General features: G+C 47.1%; 1 protein-coding gene across 14 annotated transcripts in view; it reads right to left on the bottom strand.

Moving 5' to 3' along the window:
• Positions 1-19,150, bottom strand: part of HVCN1 (hydrogen voltage gated channel 1) — a 30,486-nt gene extending 11,336 nt beyond the window's left edge. The window contains exons 1-4 of one of the 14 annotated variants that reach the window (XM_057526825.1): positions 18,601-18,984; positions 14,238-14,277; positions 12,342-12,400; positions 1,346-1,399 (exon numbers count right to left, since the gene is read on the bottom strand). Coding sequence is in view for 8 of the 14 variants with exons in the window: in XM_057526818.1 (XP_057382801.1) it covers positions 14,238-14,277; positions 18,601-18,653 (93 nt within the window). In the remaining 6 variants the exon portion in view is untranslated. Of the gene's footprint in view, positions 1-1,345; positions 1,400-12,341; positions 12,401-13,776; positions 13,874-14,237; positions 14,278-17,885; positions 18,103-18,482; positions 18,566-18,595; positions 18,985-19,062 lie in introns of those variants that run through there. The other 13 variants (XM_057526820.1, XM_057526826.1, XM_007189507.2 and 10 more) reach the window with 13 other exon arrangements.
• Positions 19,151-20,286: the final 1,136 nt, after the last annotated feature.

Genomic DNA, 20,286 nt, shown 5'->3' with positions numbered 1-20,286 from the left:
CTCGTGCATTTATTTTTGGAATCCAGGGTCTCAGGGCCGGTGAGGCAACAGGAAACCCCAGATTCTGTCAGGCCTGCCACTGTGGTCTGGTTGGCAGTAACCAACAGGAGAGGTACTGCCACCCAGTCGCAAAACACCCACCATGGGCCCTCATGTAAATACTGGAAGAGCAGCCCATGGTTCAGAGACATCACAACCTAAAACCCCAGAGGTGAGAGTTGGCAGGGTGGGGAGAGGGCAAAGGCAAAAGCAAAAGTACCTAAAGTTTCACACAAAAGTGAAGCCACCCTCCCCGCCTTCCGTGCCACAGATCAGTCCTGGAAAGGTCTGAGCAGCAAGCGGACTTTTCCTAAGTTCAGCCAGTGCTGTTTTAAATACATTATGGACAGTTGTTTAAAGACGGATGACTTCAAAGCAAAAAAGTAAATATCCCCCCATTCCTTTGCCCAACTTACCCTACCAGACATCAAATTTTTTATAAAGTTCAATAATGAAAACTTTCAGGTATGTTTATAAGAATAGGCAATATGATCAGCATAACAGGAAAAAAGAGCCCAAAACAGACCCAGGTCCCTGTGGGAACCTGGATGTGATGGCAATGGCAGTCCAGGTCAGTGAGAAAACACTGGAGAGGTTAGGATATCTGGCTTTCCCAACAGGGAAAAAAAAAATCCCTACCTCACACCACACACAGAATAAATTTCAGTTGTATTAACCTATATAAATGTATTTTAAAAAACTTTAAAAGTCTTAGAACAAAATACAGACAAGTATCTTTATGACCTCAGTTCTGGGAAGGATTGCTTAAATAAGACACAAAACACAAAAGAAATGGATAGACCTAACTCATCAAAGCTAAAAACCTTTCTCTCTCACTCTCTCTTTCTCACACACACATCTGTACAAAGTCAGATACACCACAGACTGGGAGTAAATATTTCCAATGTATTTGATAGACAAAGATTTTAGTGTCCAGAATATATAAAGAAATCTTAACAAAAAAATACAACTCCATGTAAAATTAGGTACTGGATATTAACAGGCAGGTCACATGAGAGGAAACCCAGATGGCCAAGACACTCAACTTCACTAATATTCAGGAAAATGTCAATTGACGTAACAATCACATAGCTTTTTGTTCCTCATGCTGGCAAGAATTTAAGTCTACAATAGCAAATGTTGGTGAATGTGTGAAGCAATGGGGGTCTCCTGAACCCTGAAGACAGGAACAGACACTGGCACCACTATTTTTGGAAGCAATCTGGCATTGTTTTGTCAAGATGAAGCTGTACTAGTTAATGATATAGTAATCCCACCCCTAGATGGGCTTCAAAGAGAAACTCACCCATATGTACTCAAATCAGTAACATGTTCAAGAATGTTCACAGCAAATGTTCACCTAAATGGTAGGAGATAGAGAAGTGAATTTTCTCTATTCATATGATGGAATTTTATACACAGTTAAAATGAATGAACTACGTCTCTGTGTATCACTGATGACATCCACGTGTACCCCCTCAGCAGTACTGAACACAGTAGATCACTCCCTTTCTTCAAAAACTTCCTTCATTGGCATCTGGGATTCCACACTCTCCTAGTTTTCTTCCTACGTCAATGGCCACAAAATATTACTATATATTGTTTTCGGAATGTGTAAAATGTGAGCATAAACACACAAAAGAATGGGATTTCTGATTCTGACCATGATACAGTAACTGGTATAAACAACTATACCAGTTAGAGCAACTGCCATAAAATTAACTATACCAGTTAAAGCAACTGCCATAAGACTAGATAAACTATAAAACTGGATAAAATATATGAAATTTACTGTGATCCCTGAGAGAAGAGAAACAAATGAGATGAGCCCCACAATCACCTGCCTGGAAGTACTTTCTGGATTGTGGAGACAAAGATTATAGTTCAGGGCTATTGAACTTTCCTTCCTCAGGAATTTGTGTGTCAAGGTACCAGAGAAAAGGAAGCAGCGCAGAGAAGAAACTCAAAAAATTGGACTTTGGCTGAGTCCTAAAATTCCCATGTGCAGAGCAAGACTCCATGAGGCAGGGCAAAATATAACTTTCAGGGAAAAAAAAAAACAAAACTCTTGGGGAACTGTGAGCTGAACAACTACCAGTTACACAGGGCTGGGTTAGGAGATCTGAGTTCCAAACAGCTAGAGTAGAGAGATCTTGTTGAACACTCTGAGCATTCAGTAGAAATTCCAAAAAAGCCATGCCTTATAAGTAGACCTAATCTAGCCCTCCAGTCAGGGCTACCTTAGACCTCTCCCAACTAAGCTTAAAAATAAGGCTTTTTAAAAAGATCAAACTTATCCCGAAGTAAACTAACTGCCAGTTGGAACAAAACTCAAAAGTGCTCTTTTGAGGAAGACAGCGAAACACCCTCAACAACATAGCATTCATAATGTCCAACATATAATAAAAAATTACTAGGCAGATAAATAAGCAGAAAAAATGTGGCCATAACCAATAGAAAAATTAGCTTAATAGCTCAAAAGGGACAGAGATAATGGAATTGGCCAATGGAGACTTGAAAATAGCTATTCTAAATATATTCAAGGATTTCAAGGAAAACTTGAACTTAATGAGGGAACAAATGGAGAATCTCAAAAGAGAAATGGAAACTATAAAAAAAGATCCAAATGGATACTCTAGAACAGAAAAATACATATATGAAATGAAAAATCATTGGATGGGCTTAATAGCTGATTACATGCTGCAGAAGAAAAGTTCAGTGAACTAAAAGATAAAAAATTGAAACTATCCAGTGGAAGCATGGAGAGAAAAAAGACTGGGGGTGGGGGGAAGAATAGAGCCTCAGGGACAATATTAAGTGGCCTAATATACATGTACCTGGAGTACCAAAAGGAGATGAGAGGAAAAATATTTGGAGGAATAATGGCTGAAGAACATTTCCAAATTTGATGGAAAAATATAAACACGTATATACAAGAGTCCATGTCCCCAGAGTATCATGTGACATCTGACTTAGAGCAGAAGCCCATCAAGTGCCTGTTGGCTGAGGGCACTGGTGCCCTGTCTCCCACGCCAGCCCTCCAATTGCTGGGTTCCCAGAGCTGGCCAAGGGCCATGTCCACAGATGTCCTAAATCTCTCTGGGTGGCTACTGGCCATAATCCGCCCCCCTCAAAACACCTCACCTAGCAGATGGAAACCTCCTGTACTAGTTCTCAGCGTGGTGGGAACCTCAGGGTGCTTTGCAAAAACCACATTTTATATTTCATACAGGAAAGGACATTTTTTTGGAAACTTTGCACCCAGTAAAGAAGCACCTTTCAGTAATTTGGGATGAAAATATTTATGGCACCCAGCAGAGCACAAAACAACTCTGGTTTTAAGTCAAAAATCTGTCATTCCGGAAGCAGAAAAGTTCCAGAAAAGGGCAAAGATCATGAAAACGTTGTGGGCCTCAGCAACTTCACCACTCACTCTGGACTCTCAGCTCTCGGGATCCCCCCACCTTGCCTGGGTGGGACGGAAGGACTGACTCAGTGGGTTACGGGGACCACTGGCCTCAGTGCCTAGCCTGGAGCAGCCCCTCTGTAAGCACCGGCTGGTATTATTATTCCTCAACAACAAAAACTCTCACCTCCACTCCTCCAACTTCATCATCACCCGTGGATATCTTGTTTCTCTGGTTACTAGCCCCGCTGCCTGCTCTGCAACCCCCAGACTATTTAGTTACATGAACTGAAAGATTCCTTTTCTGGCTGAAGCTATATAGATAGAGTTGTTTCTTTCACGTGCAACCCGGAGAATCTAGATCAGTGGAGGCCCTGGCACTGGACACCCCCATCTCCATCTCCCCTGCATTAACCCTTGCTGTCCCAATATATCCTGGCATTGCTCTCTCTGGGGTCACCTTTCCGTATCAAAGACCACAACTATGGTTCCAGCTGGACTGGACTGTATCCTCTCACACTGTGGACTTGGTTCTGTTTGACAATCTCGCCTCTTGATTTTTCTCCCATCTCCGGCCTCCCTTCCTGTACCATGTCCCTGCCCCCATGCCACCGGAAGTCCTCAAGTCCCCAACCCGGAGCTTGTCCTGGCACAGGGCGACTCTCTCCCTTCGGTGGTCTCTACACACCTGTGTTTTCAATGCTGCTCAGGTGCAAATCAGTCTCCAGCCTGCTGTCTGATATCCTGCCAGGTCATTAGTTGCTATGACCCAAACTGAACGAATTTCTTATCTTTCCCCCCAAATCCACTCTTCCTTACATGTTCCCCTAGGTCATGGTGTCACATCCACCCTGCTGCTCAAGCCAAGAACTAAAGATCAGGGCTTCCCTGGTGGCGCAGTGGTTGAGAATCTGCCTGCTAATGCAGGGGACACGGGTTCGAGCCCTGGTCTGGGAGGATCCCACATGCCGCGGAGCGACTGGGCCCGTGAGCCACAACTGCTGGGCCTGCGCGTCTGGAGCCTGTGCTCCGCAACAAGTGAGGCCACGAGAGTGAGAGGCCCGCGCACCGCGATGAAGAGTGCCCCCCCACTTGCCGCAACTAGAGAAAGCCCTCGCACAGAAACGAAGACCCAACACAGCCAAAAATAAATAAATAAATAAATAAATTTATAAAAAAAAAAAAAAAAAAAAAAAAAAAAGAACTAAAGATCATTCTTGGCTCCTCTCTCTCCGTCAATCTAACCTCCTAAACACCACTCATGCTGCACCTTCTCTTCTCCGTCTAACTCTCTCCTACCGCTCTCACCTCTTGCCAGGACGCCAGCACCAGCCTCCTCACTCAGCCTCCTGCCTCTGACCCTTTCCCCACCCAGTGGTGGCCAGGGTCACCTTTCCCCAATGCTGGTCTGGCTGTGTCCCTGCCCTCGCCTATCCTCCCTCTCTTCCCATTACCTTCAGTCCCTCCACCCTCACCCAGTGCCAACCGCTGCCTTCAGGACAAGGTCAAAGCTCTCTTGGTCTCCTCCCCAGCCTCCGTCACACTCCAGTTACACCAACTGCATTGCGGTTCTAGAATAAACCATGCTCTCTCTCGCTTCCAGGACTTCAAACGGTCTGCCCCCTGCCTAGAATACCCTCCCTCACCTGTCTCACCCTAGTTCTCTTTCAAGTCTTACAGACGTCAATTTTACCTCCCCTGGGAGGTCTTCCTTAACCGCCGCCCACTGGGTGAGGGTCCTTCCTCTACTTCCCCATCAAGCCACTCACTAACAAACACTGTGACATCTCAAGGTTGTCTGTCTCCGGCACTGGTCTGTGAACTCTGGGAGGGCAGATGCTCTTCCTCCTCCAGTCACAGGGAGGGGCTCAATAAGTATTTAATAAATGCATTAACAACAAAACCGCAGGAGCTACCCATCAAAGGTAATCGCCTACTTCTAGTTTACACATGACAGGTATTATATTTGAAAAATTACTACCTGGGAAAGGGGGGGAAAACAAGAAAAACAGACCCACGATTGATGGAGAAGAAAACGTTCTTGTGAATGTCTATTCTTACAGACTCTGAAGCTGCCATCTGTAGGAGGGGGAAGTCCCTATTTCATGGTCATCCAACAATCACTGAAAAAGGTACTTTTAAAGAAAGTCAGCTGACTCTTGATTCCCAGGGCCTAATATCCCCTAAGTCCCCATTTCCCCGTTCCGTCCCACAGCCTACTTTTAGGGACCTGATTTGCTTATTAATCAATACTCGTACCCCAAACAAGACACAACAGCAGCAACATCTATTATTGCTGATTGTTTATTATTTGTTGTATCAGCACACCGGTAAATTCCTTAAATGCACCATTTCATTTTAATTCCTAACACCCCTCTGAGGTCGAAGCCATCATTTTGAGTCTGGGTGAAAAAGGTGCCTTGTCCAAAGTCATACACTCAGAAAATGGCAGAGCCAGGATATGCCCTTGAGCTGTATGACCTGGAGCCCCTGTGTTAGAAGACATGGCTGAGAAAAAGCCAGGCAGCCCGTGACCGGAGATCTGCCTGTTAGGAGGGTGCAGTGGGATGAATTGTGGCTGCCCCCAAATTCATGTCCATCTGAAACCTCAGAACATGACCTTGCTTGGAATACAGGCCTTTGCAGATGTAATTAGTTAAAGATCTTGCTGGGAATTCTCTGGTGGTCCAGAGATTAGGACTCTGTGCTTTCGCTGCCGAGGGCCTGGGTTCAATCCCTGGTCAGGGAACTAATATCCTGCAAGCCACACAGTGAGGCCAAAAAAAAGATCTTGCAATAAAACCATTCTGGATTTAGGGTGGACCCTAAATCCAGTGACTGGTGTCCTTATAAGAAAAGGAGAAGACACACAGAGGAGAAGGCCACGAGAAGATGGAGGCAGAGATTGGAGTGATGCATCAACAAGCCAAGGAATGCCAAGAATTGCCAAGGATTGCCAGCAACCACTAGAAGCTATGAGAAAGGGATGGAACAGATCCTCCCTCTGAGCCTCCCTCTAACCCAGCCAATACGCTGATTTTAGAACTCTGGACTTAAGAACTGAGAGAATAAATTTCTGTTGTTTTAAGACATCTGGTTTGTGGTCATTTGTTATGGCAACCCCAGGAAGCTAATACAGAGGGTGTGTGTCCGAGTCAGCCCAAGGGTACTACTACAGACCATGTGCTCTCTCTCTCTCTCTCTCATCTTCGTGGGCCACACATCCATCCTGCATTCCTGGGAGAAAGCAGCCTCCTTTGGAGGTCACAAAACCACTTGTTTCTTTTTGCTTGCAGCTTATAGGCCACCTCCATCCCCTCTTGCTCTCACTTGATGCTGACAAAAATCCTGAGAAGTATGTAGGACAGGGAAGTGTGGTCTCTCCATTCTACAGAAGGGGAAACTGAAGTTTGGGGAGGGGAGACCTACTGCCCAAAGTCACCTGGTGTGGCAGGGTGACAGAGATGGGGGGAGGAAGGCACTCCCCTACACCACCTGGTGGGCAAGGAAATGGGTACATCCTTCTTAGGAGGGCAATGAGGCAGTTTCATCTTTTGAAAAAATATTTGAGTCTCTCCAATGTGCCAGGCATGGGAGCAAAGGAGAATCAGCCTTAAACCAGTTTCTATCAAAATTTTAAATGGCATTGTTTGACCTGACAAGGGACTCACACATGAGCAAAAAGACACTCACGCATAATGCTCACTGCAGACCTGCTACAACCTCAAGGTCCATGGTTAAATACACTGTGGTAGACCACACTATGGAATACCACACAGCTGTTAAGAATGCAGTACGCCAGCGTGGTTGTACATACTGACATAGAAAGATGTCTTTCATCTGTGATCAAGTAAAAACCAGTATATTACAGATCAAAATGTATAATGCCATTTTTGTTAAAAACAAAATCAACAACCCAAACCAAGTGGTTACCTCTATGAAGGGATAGGGATTGGGATTGGGTTGGAGGGTGAAGAGAAACTTTCTTTTTTTTTTCCTATTAGGTTTAACCATAAGAAATAGTCATTTATGTAATGAGATCTAACCTGCAGAGAATGAAGTATTTGGGGGGAGTGGGGAGGGAGGGAGAATGAAAAAAATATATATATATATACATACACATACAGACACACACACATATATCTAATGTATACATAACTGGAATCCCTGAATAAGAAAACCAAACCAATGAAACAGAATGGTTCAAGACATAATTCAAGAAAACTTTCCTGCAATAAGACTTTTTAAAAAATGACCATTTTGGGGGACTTCCCTGGTGGTCCAGTGAGTACGACTCCACACTCCCAATGCAGGGGCCTGGGTTCGATCCCTGGTCAGGCAACTAGATCCCGCATGCATGCCGCAACTAAGAAGCCCATGTGAAGCAACTGAGAAGCCCACATGCCGTAACTAAGACCAGGTGCAGCCAAAATAAATAAATATTAAAAAAAAATTTTTTTTTAATGACCATTTTTGTAGGTCAAAATTGGTAGAAACTGACAATTTCATGTGGTTCAACCTAATATATACTGTTTGTTGTTTTAATTTCTTACACTGAGAACTTGTTGGTGTACAGTTTTTAAAAACAAAGAAACGTAAGTGGTAAAGCTGGCATATGAACGCAGGTCTACTAGCTTTGTTCTTTCTGAGATGCTCTGTCAATGAGGGGGAAAACATGCCAGAAAAGCTGATTTTTTTTAAAGCAACAAGAACGATGATATTGAAAGAGGCTGAATCAAGGTTCTGAGATGCAATCCTCCCTCCCTTAGCAGGGGAAACTGAGACTTGCAACATGGCAATTGCCACCACCCAGTGGACAGTCCATGGACTTGCACCTGCACCTCGTCTTCTGGGTCCAGGGATCTTCAGACACACCCAGCCAGGGTCAGAGAAGTTGTCCCCAACCCCTGCCTTCCATCTCCCTCCCCCAAAGCCCACCTATCACTAAGCCCTGTGCATTTTAGCATCTAAATGACCCTTGAATTCATCATCTGCTTCTCCCATCTTCTGCCACCTCCCTGCCCCAGCCTCCACCTTTTACTCGGAGGATGTACCAGCTCCTCACTGTTCTCCCCATCACTCTTAGGTTCTCATCAGCAGCCTGTGCTCTCGAGAGCACTTCTTGAAACATAATCATGTCACTCCCTGTGCAGAAAAGGCCTGGGGCTGCTGCCCTTAGAAAGGCCTGCTTGGCCCTTGGCTGACATCTGGGAACTTGGATTTTGGGAGGGTTCCCACCTGGTAAGGACAGCTCACTGTGACCGGACTGTTTGTAAAGACAAGTGGTTTATGTAGAACACCTGCTTTCCTCTGGGTAGTCTGGAATTTTTGGAGTTTGGAAGGTACCCATGTGACCAGCCCCCAAATAAAAACCTTGGGTGCTGAGTCTCTAACAAGCTCTCCTAGCGTGTGTTGTCACAATTTGCTGCTGGAGGAATTAGGCAAGTCCCATGTGACTTCACTGGGAGAGGAATCTGGAAGCTTGTGCCTGGTTTCCCCTGGATTTCACCTCATGTATCTTTTCCCTTTGCTGATTTTTCTTTGTAAAAATCTTAGCCATGAGTGGAACTGTATGCTGAGTCCTATGAGCCTTCCTAGAGAATCACTGAACCTGGGCTGATCTTGGGGACCCTAATGCACTCCCTTATTTGAAACTCTTCTTTGGCTTCCCACTGATCTTAAAAATAAAGACCCAGGGGGCTTCCCTGGTGGCGCAGTGGTTGAGAATCTGCCTGCCAATGCAGGGGACACGGGTTCGAGCCCTGGTCTGGGAAGATCCCACATGCCGCGGAGCAACTGGGCCCGTGAGCCACAACTACTGAGCCTGAGCGTCTGGAGCCTCTGCTCCGCAACAAGAGAGGCCGCGATAGTGACAGGCCCGTGCACCGCGATGAAGAGTGGCCCCCACTCGCCGCAACTGGAGAAAGCCCTCACACAGAAACGAAGACCCAACACAGCCAAAAATAAACATAATAAATAAGTAATAAAAATTTTACAAAAAAAAAAAAAAAAAATAAAGACCCAGGGAATTCCCTGGTGGTCTAGTGGTTAGGAGTCCACGCTTTCACTGCCAAGGGCCTGGGCTCGATCCCTGGTCAGGCAACTAAGATCCCACAAGCAGTGTGGTGCGGCTGGGAAAGAAAAAAAAAGACCCAAGTGCCTTCCAGAGACCTATAGCCATTCTGCACGCTGTGGCCTCTGCCTGCCTATCCGACCTCACCTGTCACCAGTCTCTGCTCTGGCCACATGGTCTCCATTCAGCCCTTTGTACTCAATAGGTTCCTTCGACCACAAGGCCTTTGCACACGTGATTTCCTCTGCCTAGAACGCCCACTCCTCTTCCACCTTGTCATTTTTCTTTTCCTCCTTCAGGAGGTCTCCCTCAAGCATCCCAGCTCCAGGAAGCTGACCGTGTACCTCCCTTGTTGCATTCATGCATGGCCCACATGCCTCCCCAGTGGAGACGGATCCACCTGTTTGTGTAACAGAGTCTGTTTCCTCCCCCACTCCCCATTAGGGGACTGGGTAGGCGGGTTTCTGCTCATGCCATATCCTCCGTATTCTTCATGCCTGGAAGACCACAGGTTTCCTCCCACTAAACATACCTGGAGGGTGGAATGAATCCCTCGAGCAAATATCTCCTCTTGGGGGACTCACGTACCCCAGAGGCTCACGTACTCTACCGCCACCTCCCCCTACCCTGTCCCCAGGGATTTATGTTCCGAGGAATGCCTATTTTTAAAATCAGGGAAGTCTTTAAATAAGCGTAGCAGCTTTTCCTTCTCTAGGGTGGGGAGGAAGTTTGAGGTTTCATGAAAATAACCACCGTGACGGCTGACTAGTTTGGGCGGTGGGTGGTGCTGCTGGTAGACTGAGAAGCCTGACTGGTGGCCCAGGTGCCCCAGAGACGTATTCTCCAACTTTTCTCTCCATTTCCTGTAGGGTCAGAAACCCTCCTGACTTGATGGAAGAGTCTGTTGACCTGGCAAGTTGATCATGAGGCTGGGTGGAGACGATGTGGGAAATAATATTTAAGGTAGTGGAAACTGCAGTGATTGTAACTATCCCCAGAGCACCTGCCATTTTCTGAGCTCTGTGCAAAAGCCCTTTGTAACATACAGCAACAACTTGACAAGGTGGGGACTGAATCCTCTTCATTTACAGGTGAGGAAACTGAGAACAGAGAGGCCAAGCAACTTGCCCCAGGTCACACAGCCAGTGAGAAGCAGAGCTCAGACTCCGACCCAGGCTGCCTGGCCCAGAGCCCTCTCCCTCCTGCACGACCTCTCTGAATGCTGCCCTGGACCCAGCTCACAGCTGGTGAAGGCCAATGCTGGGCGGGGAGTTCAGCCCAGTGTTACTCAATAAGAAACACATTTTATATCCTGCCACTTAGTACACATTGACATATATACGTTCTATAACCAACACTAAAGTTAACATGTGAGAGACTTATGTTTTTCACTTTATTCTATTTCTTAAAAGGCTGATGGCAGTCCATTAATGGATTTCAGGAATCACTAATGGGTTGAGTTTGAAAAACATGGGTATGGTGGGATGTACTCTGTCTATTTCCCTGGGGGAGGGAGAGGATGATTGTCAGAGAGGTGGCAGTCCTGCCCAAAGTCTGTGAATCAGCCATGTTAACTGAGAAGCATAAGTCAGGCTGCTATTTGTGTTAACAAAAGCACAGAAAGAAATGAAAGCATAGAAAGAAAAATATATAGTTACCCAGCTAGAAATTAGGACCTATCACCAGTACAACTGAGTCATCTGGGCCACCCCATCCCCCAACACCTTAGTGATGCTTCAGCCGTGGAAAAGATGGGATAAACAAGAATTCAGGGCTCCCCTCTTTCCTGCCCCACTGTGGCTCAGTCCTTGGAAGGAGGCCAGGGCAGCTGCAGTTTAACCAATGGCTCTCAGCTCTGGCTGCACATTGGAACCACCTGGATGCTTTAAAAAAAAAACCCAGTGCCTGGGTCCCAGGCCCCAAGATTGTGATTCAGTTGGTCTGCGGGTGGCCTGGGTGCTGGGATCTCCAATGTACAGCCAAGGTCAAGAACCAGCATCATAAATGAACCTGGTGCCTCCAAACACCTTGTGAGAAATGTGCCAAATGGCCACAAGGATGTCTAAGCACACCTGGCAACCAGGTTCCCCAGATGTGGCTGGTGACATGCAACCATCTGAGCTGGGGACTAGGTCAGCTGATGGGCTGAAAACCTACTTTATCCTCTTGATGGCGTCAATAGCTCCTGTGTTTCGAGCGTTTGTTGTAGCCCAGCACCCTGCTAAGTGCTTTCCAGGCACTATCTTGTTTAATCCTCACTGTTCTCACTTTACAGACGAGGAAAACAGAGGCTCAGAGAGGTGGGAAGGGGCAGGGAGGGCCTCTCAGGAGGGCAGATGTCCACAGCCTGCTGGGGGCCCCTCTGGGCAGAGCTGGCTACAGCAAATCAGGTCTGAGCCATGGCTAAAAACCCCACCAGTTTTTTCTATGACAGAGCTGTTTTCCTCCCCAAAATTAGAGGAGCTGGACAATTTAAAAGCTCCTAAAAGCAATCCTATTAAAACAATTTTTTAAAAACATAATTAACTTCACAAGGTAAATTATTAAAAGGAACTTGTTCTTTGAATCAGTAAGAGGCTTATTTGCTACACGTGGCCCTGGTCCAATTTCCCCAGCTCCCCAGCAATGCCGTTGGGGCCACCCCTTCTTTTGGCCTCTGTGCGATGACAGACAGGCTCCTGCCCCCAGGAGTCCCCTGAGGTGTGTCCTTGACTCTGCATTCCAACACTCTGCTTGCCCTGATGTTTCTGTGCCCTCACCCCCACCCTTGCGACTTGTCCATGCAGCCAGACCCCCTGAGGTACCCGGAATCCCCAGCTTTACCTGCTGTCATTCACCCCAATGAGCAGACCTTTACTCCAGATCTATTTCTTTCAGTATTACTATTGTGAAAACATGAGCAAAAAGAAATAAATTAATAATCCCAACACACCAAACTTATCATCTACTTATCTACCCATCTCACTCTCTATGTCTTTTATAATTATAATCGAAGACTGCAGACAACTTTGTATCTTATTTTTTCCCCACTACCTATATGCATCAGACTTATGCCTTTTTAATGGCCAAGAAATTTACCAAGGAGTCAGTGCTCATTATTGCATTTTCTGTTCATTTTTAGCACCTTTATCACCAATTCTAAGGCCACATTTTCTACATATTAACATTTCTGAAGTCTGTCTTACAATTGACCAGTGTCAGTGTTGTGTCACATTAGATCACAGTAAATGGCAGCACTTTTTCTACTTCGTAGCACATAAAATAATGGTGCATCTACAATCAATGGCATCTTACGTGCTAAGAAACACATAAATTTGTGTTTCTAAATTGTGCTGTAAATTATACTTTTTCCTTTTTATCGGTTGTTTCCTTTCCCGCAGGTAAGATGACCAGGTTTGATTATGACTATTTTCATGACTCTTGATACACCCTGTCAAGTTTTTTTCCAGCAGTCGTGTGGGTTGATCCAGCCCCTCGTGAGATGTAGGAGTGAGCCGGTTACACCACAGCATAACCACCATCGAGCGTTTCCGCTTGTTTTTTTGGTTTGCCTAGTAGGGAGCTATAAATGAAGGAAACTGTTCCATTTGCCTTTCTGTGAGTATTAATGATAACTGGAACTCACGGAACTCCTGTTACTGGGTGGCAGACACTAAGCTTCCCATATCTTATCAGGAATTGACACAACTCTACAGAGGGTGATTGTCATCCCTCTGCTGGAAATGCCACCGTATTTCATTAATGCAAAGATGAACATTTTCCCACGTTTCCACATTTCTGAAATCAGAATTGGTGGCATGTTGTAAGTGCCATTGGTCATTTCCTCCTCCCACACTGTAAACAGCTTTAAATCAGAAATACTCTTACAATTAAAGGGGCCATCAATTTGACAAAATGCAAGATCACCATCACCATCATCATCATCATCATCATCCCATGGTCCTCTAACCCTCACACTTGCTTCTCCAACTCTGCCCCATCACTCTGCTGCTACCCTGAGCTTCTGGCACTGCCCTGACAGCTCTACCTGTCCAGGACCCCAGAAGCTCCAAGTGAACAGCTGAAATGGAAGCCAACACTTCCTCTTCACCTTGCCCCACCCTCCACAATTAATGTCTCCCCAGATCCAACAAGCCTGCACCCCAGATATCAAGGACAGAATTTGTTAGTCCTACTCAGGATGGCCGCACAGTACAGGAGGCAGAGCATTCACTTTGGAGTCAGGCTAGGTTGAAATCTCATTTCTGCCACTTCCTACCTGTGTGATCTTGAGCAAGTAGCTTTACTTCTCTGTGCCCAAATGTCTCTATCTGTAAAATAAGCAGTTGGGAGAAGTCCTTATGGGCTCAGTATTGGCCTAGCATTCTGAGACCACTGCCTCCTCAACTCCTCCCCGTGAGCCTTCAGGAACAGGAGTGGTTAAGTAACTTCTCCCCATTTTCCAGATAAGGAAACTGAGGCTCGGGGAGGTGAAGGGCGTGACCAAATGATACAGGGCTATTAAAACGCAGAGCTGGGTTTTGAATGGTCTGTTTCCGATTATCAGGCTATCTTGAGGTTCCTTCTACAGCTTTCACCTCGGTGACTTTTAACACTTTGGTATGGCAGAAGAACCCTGAACACGTGTTTTTCCTCTATCCTGTTAGAAACACCAAACAGAATTATCTTCTCAAGGCTCGGAGGTCCTTTAACGCTGCTAGTCTTCCAGAATTAATTTACCTTTTCATCCCAGGTGGCCATTTTCCTGTCGTCTCCGGATCTGGAAAATAAGAAAACATTTGTCCAGATCTGTCATCCTACTGTCATTCGCCTTAGTATGTGTTTTCCAACACTTCCTTACAAATTATTTTTAACTTGCTTAGGTTAACAGTGTCTGAAAATAGTAAATAATAAAGCTCAAAGCATGCGGAGAAGGATGTACATCCTGAGTATATACCCAAAAGAATTGAAAACAGGCACTCAAACAAATACATGTACACAAATATTCATAGCCAAAGATGGAAACGATCCATGTCCATTAACATATGAATGGATAAATAAAAGATGTTATATCCATACAATGGAATGTTATCTAGCCATAAAAAGAAATGAAGTACTTTTGCAATATATACAAATATCGAATCACTATGTTGTACACCTGAAACTATTGTAGGTCAATCATACCTCAATAAAAAATAAAAGAGATATGAAGTGCTGACACATGCTACAACATGAATGAACCTCTAAAACATTATGCTAAGTGAAAGAAGCCAGACACAAAATGTCACACAGTACTTGGTTCCATTGATGTGTAATATCCAGAATATGCAAATCTGTACAGACAGAAAGCAGACTGGTGGTGGCCAGGAACTACGGGGAGAGGGGAATGAGAAGTGACTGCCTAATGGGGACGGAGTTTCCTTTTGAGGTGACGAAAGTGTTCTGGAACTAGAAAGAGGTGGTAGTTGCACCACATCGGGAATGTATTATATGACAATGAATTGCTCGCTTTAAAAGTTAATTTAAAAAAATTTAATTTTATGTTATGTGAATTTCACTCCAATTAAGAACCAGACAGACATATGTTAGTGCTGAGATTGCTCTGGAAAGCAGCAAAGAATCTAAATGTCCACCAACGAGGGAGGGTCTGGTTGAGTCAGTTACAGTACATCTGGGAGTGGGAGACTCCAGTGCTGTTACATTTCCATATGTGGATGAGGAAAGATGTAATATAACAGGTGCCCCCCCATCACATTATAGCATAGTGTGTACAGTATGATCCCATCTATGTGAAAACATGATATATGCATTTTTTAAAAGTCTGTAAGGATACAGCCAGACTCTTTACAGTGGTTATTGCTGGAAAAATGGGAGTGATTTGAGGGTGGGGTGGGTATTTTCTTTCTCTTAGCTTCTGGAAGGTCTGAACTTTTACAATGACTATGTGTTACTTCTTAAAACTTATTTTTAACATAGCTGACATATGTAGTAAAAAATTGAAATACAAAAGGATACTACGACAAATAAGTCTTCTTTCTACTCCTGTTCTTCCCAGAAAGCCTCTCCTACCAGTTTCCCACATAGCCTTTGGAGGTATTCTATGTCTTTCCAAGCACAGCCATATTTATTCTTTTTTTTTCCCCTTAAACAAATGTGAGCCCTCACACTGCTCTGAACCTTGCTTATTTCCCTTTAGGGTGTGGGAGTCAGTCCTAATCCCCAGAACCTCTGAATAGGTCAATTTACACGGCAAAAGGGACTTTGCAGGTGTGATGAAATTAAGGACTCCAAGATGGGGGATTATCCAGGTGGGCCCAGTGTAATCAGAAGGGTCTTTACAAGTAGAGCAAGAGAATCAGAAGAATAGGAGATATGACTACAGAAGCAGGGATTGGAGTCAGAGTGAGATTTGAAGATGTTATGCTGTCTTGAAGATGGAGGGATGGGGTCATGATCCAAAAAATAAGGGCAGCCTCTAGAAGCTGGTAAAGGCAAGGAAACAGATCTCTCCTAGAGCCTCCAGAAGCAATATAGCCCTGCCAACACCTTGATCTTGGCGTACCAAGACTGATTTTGGGCGTGTGACCCCTAGAACTGTAAGATAATAAATTTATGTTGTTTTAAGCCATCAGATGTGTGGTCATTTGTTACAGCGGCCATAGGAGACTAACACAGTGTCCCAGAGATCGTTCTACGCCGTGTGCTCTACAGCAAGTGCACTCTTTGGATGACCACACAGGATTCCCCTGAGGAAGTGTGTGTAGTTCCCATTAGTGACCAACATTAGCTTCCCAAAGTTCCAGTTCCTTATATATCATGTGTTATTTTTGTAATTTAAAAAATATTACCATTTTGAAAAAAGATCACAAAGACCTAAAGAAAAAAAGAGTTCTTTTTCTCCCCACAGTACCATGCTTAGGGCACAAGGGACTCAGTTTCTTGCTGGTTGACTGGCAGAGCAGCTTCTGCAACCAGCAGCGTTCACCTGGGTGTGTTCCTGTTCCAGCCCCTGGGGGCCCTCACCCTGCTCTCACGAGGTGGGCTCAACTGGAACCACCACCAAAAGTGAAGGTGAAGGGAAAAATTAAGGTGCCCTGGAGATTTCCTTCCTCCACAGGACAGGAAACAGAACTAGCACATGCATAGAAAAACACCCAGATTCACTAATTCAAGCAACGGAAAATTTAAACCTGCCATAACCTCCCCATTAAACTAGACAAAACAAAAATGAAAAAAGCCACTGCTTGGGCTGTAGGAAAACTTGCACACATTGCTGGGGATAATTTTTCTAAACAGTCACCTGGTAATAAGTGGTATATGCCTTCAAGATGATCATACCCTTGACTTGAACACATCAGTTTGGAAACTGTAACTCAAAAATCATTTGAAAGCAAAAAAAAAAAAAGTGCAATTTGTACCACAGTGTTTAAAGCAAAGTTGGATATTAGGGTTAGAACCTGGAAACAGCCTATAAGCCCCACTGTAGGGAAAAGCTGAGGAAGGCAGTGGGAGGAATGACAATTCTGAGGTCTATGTAGAAATGTAGAAAGAAGGCTATTAAGCAATGAGAAGTAGAACTCTGATGGTTGCACACACTGCCTGCAATTGTACAAAGTTATCGGAACTTTTACTCTGTGCAAGGCATGGCACTGGGTTCTGGGGAATCCAAAGTGAAGAGACAAGAAAAAGGTCTGGGCTCTGGTAGGCTGACATTTTAGCCAGGAAACACATAAGCAAGGTAACATCACCCAGGGCTAAGCTCCGGAAAGAAAAACAGTAATGCAATAAAGGGCAGGCAAGAGTGGCTCCTGCAGCTTGGGGTGGTGAGGTAAGGCTTCTGAGTAGGTGACTTTTGTGGTCGTCTCTGAATTGCAAGGAGGTGCATCACAAGAAGATGGCAAGAAAGAGAATTCCTGGGAGAAGGAAGGGCATGTGCACAGACCCTGAGAGAGCAGAGAATTTAATATGTCCAAGAAAGAAGGAGGAGGCCAGTATGGCTGTAGTGAGCAGGCAATGGAGTGAGGATGGGGGCATGAGAAGAGTCAGGAATCAATCAGGGCCTGACTGTGCAGAGAGTTCAGCAGACAGTGCTGAGGATCTGGGGGTCGCGGTGGGGATGCAGAGGAGTGACCAGATTCAGAATATGTGGAGGGGTCGCACTTGCTGCTGGCCTAGATGTGGGGGACAAAGGGAGGAGCAGGTTTTGGAGCAAGAATATGCTAGGCTTCCTCCTTCTTGCTAAACTGGTGGTGGGGGAGGGCTTGGGGGCTACAGGGCAGTCCTGGAATTGTGCAAGCCTCACCCCAAAGATTTTCAAAACCCTGCCCCTACCAGCCTTGCCCTCGGAGTCAGAGAGGGAGGAGTTGCAGCCCCCAGCCTTGGTCTTACTCAAGAAGCTTCCAGCTGCTGGCAGGGCTGCAGGAAATACCGCTGATCTCAGATAGCTCTGACTTGAGGGTGAAGGACAGAGAAGTGCTTTCAGATGGGTGGGGATGGTGGAGGGGGGCACAGCTTGAGTCACGCACTAGGCTAAGCCTTCACACCAACCATCTCATTTAATCTTCTCGGCAATCCTCTGAGGCACGTAGCACGCTTAACCCCGAGGCTAAGGATAAGCAAAGGAAACAGACAAGGAAATTGAGGCACGGAGAACTGAAGTCCCATGGCTAAGCCTGCAAGAGCCCCCCTGTGCCCAGTGGGAGTGCTGGTACAGGCGCAGGAGTTCCTGGACAGGGGCTGCACCGCTCTCTCCTCTCTGTCCTGGAGTTTAACCTGGCGCCAACCCACTGTTCTTGTTCCTTGGCACCCCCTACCCAGGCGAAGGATTTGTTGCCGTGGAGGTTCTTCCTGCAGGGATGAGCAGGCTGGCTCATCTCGGCCTCCTCTACTACTCCCAGCACTGGTTTCTCCCTGCCGCCTCCCTAGGGGTGCAGGACAGGGCAGGGCAGGCATGATGAGTAAGAGGACTCAGGGGTTCACACCGACCTGGGTGAGTTCTGGCTCTGTCTCTTTGGGCTGTGTGACCCCCGGCGAGTGGCTTGGCCTCTTTTGAGTCTTGGTGTCTTCACCTGGAAGAGGGAGACAAGGATGGTACCTACCTCACCTGTTGCTGCTGCTGCTACGCGGCATGTGATGAAGTGAAGGCACCTGGCCCATGTAAGCACTCCATACAAAAGGGTAGTTCTTATCAACACTTCCGTTTTCAAGGGGAGATGTGTGTGCTGTCTCCTGTCCTCCTCTCCTCCACTGGATTCTAGAATCCGTGGGCCAGGCAGGGATCCCTGAGTTATCACTGCCTGCCCGCGTTCCCCCAAGCTGGGAAACGCTAGAACCCAGGGCAAACCGGGGCCTCCTGGGATCTCGCGGGGGTCCCTGGCAGGCTCGGGCTGGGAGGGCTCGGAGAAGGGCAGCGCGCCCCGGGCGGGCCCTGGAGCACTTACCCTGCGCCCGGCCCGCCGGCGGCCACCGCAGCAACTGGGAGCTCGGCGCCTGCCCAGCTGTCCCGCCCGCCCCCTCCCGCCCCCTCCCGCCCCCTCCCGCCCCCTCCCGGCGCCCGCCCTCTAACTCAGTCAGCTGCCGGTCTCGGGCTCTGGCCCGCGTCCGTCCCGTTGCCCTCGTTCCTGCCTGTCTGTCGGTCTCCCTGTTGCTCTCTGGCTTCCCCCCACCCGGCCCCCTCCCGCTCCGCAGGCCCGAGCCTGGCCTGGGCCTCCTGCAATCCCGCAGATGGACAAAGGTCCCGCCCGTGGGAGCCAATCACGAATCAGGAGAATCCTGGCCCAGGCGACCCTAAGGGAAGGGGTGGGAGGAGGGAATCACTTCCTTCCTCCAACGGGATGTCTTGGCAGCGGGTCCACCCGCCTCCCCACCACACACACTCAGGGAAGCAGGGCTGGCTCCGGCTCGCTCCCCCTACCCCCTGCCAACTCCTGGTTACTTAAGGGGGGCCCTGAGTGTCCCCTGCACAGTATCTGCAGGCAGGGGGTGGAGGGTGGGCAGAATGCCCTAAGGGGGTGGCCAACCTCGAAGCTGTCAGGACGCCCCTAGAGTGGGGGGGGGGAGGTGAGGCTGGAGGTGAAGAGGAGGTGCCCTGCAGCTGGGCTGGTATTGGCACGAGGGAGGAGCCTTCCGGCCTCGAGGCAGAGCACACCCTCGCTCAGGCCAACGAGTGCTCCCCTTCCCCAGCTTCCCCGCCCCTCCCCTGCAGGCCCTCCCTCACCCAGGCTTCCCCAGCGCTCTGTCCATACCTTATTTCTGGCACTGTTCGCACTGGTCTCAGTTCTTCCGTTAGCTTCCATCTTCCCCAAAAGACCACTTGTCCCAAACTTCCAAGGGCAGAAGCCATCTATCTTTTACACACCTCCCTGCTTCTTCTGGTTAGGTTGGCGGGCAGGGGCGGGGGGGAGTCTCAACTCCTTGGAGCTGTACTAGTTTTCTGTGGCTGCTGTACCAGGTTACCACAAACCTAGTCGCCTAACACAGCACAAAAATAACACTTAGGGGCTTCCCTGGTGGCGCAGTGGTTGAGAGTCTGCCTGCCACTGCAGGGGACACGGGTTCGAGCCCTGGTCTGGGAAGATCCCACATGCCGCAGAGCAGCTAGGCCCGTGAGCCACAATTACTGAGCCTGCACGTCTGGAGCCTGTGCTCCGCAACAAGAGAGGCCGCGATAGTGAGAGGCCCGCGCACTGCGATGAAGAGTGGCCCCACTTGCCACAACTAGAGAAAGCCCTCGCACAGAAACGAAGACCCAACACAGCCATAAATAAATAAATAAATAAAATTTTAAAAA

Source organism: Balaenoptera acutorostrata, chromosome 13 (genome assembly GCF_949987535.1).
Source record: "Balaenoptera acutorostrata chromosome 13, mBalAcu1.1, whole genome shotgun sequence".
Classification (NCBI taxonomy): domain Eukaryota; kingdom Metazoa; phylum Chordata; class Mammalia; order Artiodactyla; family Balaenopteridae; genus Balaenoptera; species Balaenoptera acutorostrata.
The sequence above is the reverse complement of the archived record's forward strand: the minus strand, read 5'-3'. Positions and strand labels throughout refer to the sequence as shown.